This window comes from Rhododendron vialii, chromosome 1a (assembly GCF_030253575.1).
Source record: "Rhododendron vialii isolate Sample 1 chromosome 1a, ASM3025357v1".
NCBI classification, from domain to species: Eukaryota; Viridiplantae; Streptophyta; class Magnoliopsida; order Ericales; family Ericaceae; genus Rhododendron; species Rhododendron vialii.
The window spans coordinates 21419378-21424742 of NC_080557.1; the positions used below are offsets into that span (position 1 = coordinate 21419378).

At 37.4% G+C, this 5365-nt stretch overlaps 1 protein-coding gene across 1 annotated transcript; it reads left to right on the plus strand.

The window, feature by feature from the left end:
* The first annotated feature begins 1605 nt into the window (after positions 1-1605).
* Positions 1606-4105, plus strand: LOC131323506 (SPX domain-containing protein 3). Its single transcript, XM_058355339.1, has 3 exons — positions 1606-2068; positions 3218-3383; positions 3577-4105. Exons 1-3 carry the CDS (start codon positions 1823-1825, stop codon positions 3972-3974), a joined length of 810 nt encoding a protein of 269 aa, XP_058211322.1. The 5' UTR covers positions 1606-1822; the 3' UTR covers positions 3975-4105.
* The last annotated feature ends 1260 nt before the right edge of the window (positions 4106-5365 follow it).

Below are 5365 nucleotides of genomic sequence, written 5' to 3' on the forward strand. Positions count from 1 at the left end.
ATTTTAAACGGCCTTCTTAGAATTTATTTATTTTTGATGAACAATATCATTCCATTTATATTAAAATGAAAAGATTACAACTAATTTTTTTTTTGATAAGCAATTATTATGCTAAATTGTTGCCCCACATCCCACATAATAATACTAACAATTAAGATTTTGAAACGTTACGATATAATCGAGCAAAACCATAAAAATAGAGGACACGAATTAAATTCTGTCCAGATGAGCCGGATAGAGGCGGTTTTCTGCCAGCAACCCCCGTGGGCCTCCTTCGCGCATTTTTTTTGAGTAATCCAAACCATGCATCTTATAGGGCTGACAAAATAATATATCTATGCAAAAAATCAGTTTGTCCGGACATTAATAGGTATGTTAAAAGTTGAGTTCTAGACAAAAAATGGACGGTCTGGATCTGTCAACGGTTTTTAAGTTAAACTGTCAACAACCGTTCATTTTTTTCGTCTAAAAACTCAACTTTTGACATATCTATCGATGTCTGGACAAACTGATCTTTTGCGTAAATACATTATTTTACAGGCTCTACAAGATGCATGGTTTAAATTACCAAAAAAAATGTGCCAAGGGAACCCACGGGGGTGGGGGAAAACCACACTTTTCCGGCTCATCCGGACAAAATTTACACTCATCTTCTTATTCCTTTTTGTGTCCAGCGGAAAGGCAAAACGAAAATCAGAATCTAAAGAATGCGGGTCAAGATGATAATGTTTTTTAGCAGCAAGAAAATGCGGTTTACTAAAACAGAACCCGGTTCAATATCGATTGTGTTTGTTTTTATTAATTTTCGTACCCGGCCATAGCTTATTAAAGCCCACCCGAACCCTTGCCATTAGGGTCGGGTAGGTCTAGAGTTTCCACTATGCCTTGAGGGACGGTACTCCTAAGGCGTCAAACGCGGAGCTGATCACAAGCAGTTTGATGCCGGGCTCAAGTTTAAGAAGAAATTAAGTCGAGCTCGAACATAATTTTAGCTCGTTTAATAATTAAGTTGAGCTCAAGTTAAACCCAAAGAGTTAGACATGTGGTCTTAGCCTGAGGTTTATGAGTTTGTTTTTTCTTAAGGTTTCATGTTCGATTCTCTTTGTTATCAACTCTTGGGGCCACTCACTCTCACGAGTAAGCATGTGAAACGATTATAAAAAGGATTCTAAGAATTAGTCCGAAGTGTGCGCAAGCTGACTCAGGACACCTTACATTACCAAAAACAAAAAGTTGAGCTCAAGTTAGTAGTAGCTGTGTGCTCTTCTAGATAAGTTCAACTCATGTCTATGAGCTCGACTCTTTTATAAAATCTTGTTTTGCTCTCGAACCAAGCTCAAATTCTAAAATACTAATCGAGCTCGAGCTTTATTTTGAATATTTAGGCTCAATTTGAGCACAAGCGTATTAGATAGAAAAACGAGTCGGATACCCAAAAAATCTGCTCGACTCAACTTGTTTACACCCCTAATTAATTGCCCGTCTAACTCACCCACGGCAAACCTACCCGCGTACCACGGCCAATAGCCCTCATTTATTGTGCTCCCAAAAGTCATGAGCAATATAGCCTTGGTCTTAAGGTCCGGCTGACTAGCAACCGAATATGCCGCGAATTCACTTTACCTCAACGGCTCTTTTATGCCTTTTTTTAACTGTCATTGCATCACGCCAAGCATATGCTCTCTAAATATTCTTTCTTTTGCTAATAAAACCCCACGACTTATTCCCACTGCCTTCATTACCCACCAAAATCTCAGACGTAGGCTTTTTCTATTTGCTTTCATTCCCTCTTCTAATTTTCAATCAATCAATATTAAACTCCATGAAGTTTGGGAAGAGATTGAAGCAACAAATCCAGGAGACGCTGCCCGGATGGCGCGACAAATTCGTGTCCTACAAGGATTTGAAGAAACTTGTAAGGTTAATTTCTGCGGCTCCTCCGATGAAGAACGGATCGCTTGAGTTTGGGAGAGCCGAGGCCGAGTTTGTCTACTCTTTGAACAGTGAGATTGAGAAGTTGAACGCATTTTTCATGGAACAAGAGGAGGATTTCGTTATCCAGCATAAGGTTAGGTTTTGATACTAACAATTAATATTGAGCCTTTGGTTCTGTTTTGCTTTTGTTTTTTGGTAGAGAAAACAAAGAGAAAGAGGGAGGGGGTTCGTGGGATCCAGAACTCTTACAAGTCAAAAGGGTAGTTTTGGGTTGGTCTGAACTCAGTCAAAGACCAACATTACTAATCTGACCAAAAAAGTTGGTTGAGTCAACTCAGTTGACCCAACTAATGACTCAATGCAACTCAGTTTGATTTTTGGGGAGTGCTAAGGCTATACGCCAACTATAGGATACCACCTCCTTGTTTTTTTGGACAGAGAAATTCAAAACTATAGGAAACTTGTGAGCACGTATTTTATGGCTGAGATTATTTGTCTCGCAAACCATACATGAGCTGAGTGATCGATGGGATGGATTTTCTAGACAAAAAAGTCCAATATGCCTTTGTTAGGTGGGTCCATTTAAAGTGCATTTTTAATTGTTGATTGAATGGTGATAAAATTAGCGTGTGGCTGTCACAATTTCTTGTCTCGAAACATGTTAAATCACCTTCGGGTCACTATCGAATTTATGCATGAAGGAACAAATTCGGGATATATACGAGAATTGTTTCATGTAAAGAATAATCCAAAATCTGTGAATTATTCGACGCTCGACACAAGGATGTGAAAGAACTGTGAAGTTATTGATCATGATAACTCTCAATCAAAGATGCGCCAAATTATAACACATCGGAAAAGACTTGCATATACATTTAATAAGGCCATATGCTGTCAGTGAGTCATGGCTATGAGCTCTTCATGCAAAAAAAGCCATGGCTATGAGTGTTGTGAACACTGAACAAGACCCCTCATGTTTTTCTATGCCATGATTGAGTCATGTTTGTATAAACAAATAAAAGCCGTTACGTATCGTATCGGTCGTTACTTAACCGGATTTCAAACCTCTTATACTGTTTTTAATTTACCTACATATCGGTTAATACGACGGTTTACCTACATATCGGTTAATACGACGGATAAGACACAGTTTGATATATGACTTGTATCGCCGATATCATTTCATTTCCCAATACCATGGTTTAAAGCATGAGTCTACAACTTCTCTTTTACCATAGAATGAGTTGTTTTGCGGGTTTTTTGAGATTAATTGTCGATGCAGGAGTTGAAACAAAGGATCGAGAGAGTGGCTGATATTTGGGGACCACATGGCAGTAATCCATCAGAGATGATTTACACGGAGGAGATGGGAAGAATAAAAAAGGACATTGTCGATTTCCATGGGGAAATGGTGCTGTTGATGAACTACAGCAATGTCAATTACACAGGTCCAAATCTTTCTCTACTCATTGGCATTTTGTTTTATTTCAGCTCTTTCTGTGGTAAATATAACCCGAGTATGGTGGTCTAGTGACTACTGGGAAGGAAGTCACGGGTTCCAGCATTGCTTAGGTTCAATCGCGCTACTTATGCGCCTTAAGCGAAATGAACGTTGAATTGTTGTTATTTTGAGTATTGTAGGGTTGGCAAAGATATTGAAGAAGTACGACAAGCGAACTGGTGGACTCTTGCGCTCGCCCTTCATTCAAAAAGTGCTGCAGCAACCTTTCTTCACGACTGACCTCATATCAAAGCTTGTGAAAGAATGCGAGAGCACCATAGACACAGTACTCCCAGCAGCTGAAGAAGAAGAAGTTGAAGAAAAAGGAGAAGGAGGAGGCGGCATCCGAGGAGAGAGAGAGACCATTAAAGTGTATGGAGAGGGAATTTTTAGAAACACAGTCGCCGCGCTACTGACCATGCAAGAAATTAGAAGAGGAAGCTCTACTCATAGTCACTTCTCTCTGCCACCCCTTGGTTTGTCAGATTCAGATCTCATTCAGCCGTTTCAGCTGAATTCACCAATACCAATTCCTTAAAGATCTAATACTTTACGAACTATTAGAAGAACCACTTGATTAACACGCAGTTGTCATTTTTGCCTCGCCTTGTTCGCGCAAAATGCTGGATATACATTCTGTTATGAAGAAATACTCCTTCCGTTTTTTTTCTTCTTCTTCCGTCTTTCATTTTAGGACAGAGGAGCCATATTTTAGAATAGAGACAGATCTGATAATAATAACACGATTGCGAACTTTGGAATATTCTGGCCTAGCCTTTTCCTCAAATTGGATTGTCACTCTCAGGCCCCGTTCCAGAACAACTTCTTAAAAAATAAGTACTTATTTCACATTTTCAAACTCAAAAATAATATAAATGAAAAATAATTTTTTAATTTTTTTTACACCGTATTAAAGATATCAATGAGATCTATCAAACAAGATCCATAGTGGTAGGAAAATTATTTATGTAAGCATATAATTTTTGAGCTTGAAATTGCCTTCTTAAAAAATAAGTACTTATTTCTAGTTCTGGAATGGGGCCTCAATATAAAACTAAAATTTTTGTGTTGTTTTCCACAAGTCCTTGTTGTATACTAGAAATTGAGGTTTCATGACAGAAAAAGTAACTACTTTGATTGATTTTGAGTTTTGAGAAAAATTTTGATATAATGAGTGAAAAGAGATCAATAGATAAACTTATTGATAACCATATATAGAGAGTAAAAAGTTGAGTTTAGAACTTGTAATAAAGAGAGTTGTGCAGTTTTGTTTCGGGTGGATAGGTACTCCAATTCTAGGAAGCTCAAAGTCAAAAGGGGCATTCCCGCTTATACAACCAGAGTCAACACCACAAAATGGATATCCAATTCCACTTCACTACAATTCCAAATTAAAACTAACTCTGTCTAAGAGCATGTACGGGTAGGTAAATAGACATTTTAAACTATTTTGGAGAGGAAAACACAAAAAGTTGCTCTACACTTGCCTCTGTTAAGGTTGTGTACTTTTCCTTTTTTGTCACTTTGTAACGACCCTGATTTTCGATAAATAAAAATTTCGTTAAATATTTGAATTTTATTTTAATTATTTGGATTTGCTTTTAAAATTCCTTTTAATTTCTATTAATCCGTCATAATTATATTTAAACCCTTAAGATTATGTTTCTTGACTAGAAATCCTACATGGCAAGTAGAATTAGTTTTTAACCGATTATTTGGAGGAACCGAACTACCAATTCACCTAATCACAATTTTCTAACCCTAGATGGACCTTTTTGACCATCTTTGAGCCTTGTGAACTCCTCCCAACCCTAATTGAACCATTAGATCATTAGGGGTAATCATTAAACCCCAAAACTAGTCATTCAAGCTCATACATATCTTCTTTATTTCTTTATCCATTGGATAATAATTGTTAGAAATTTTTTT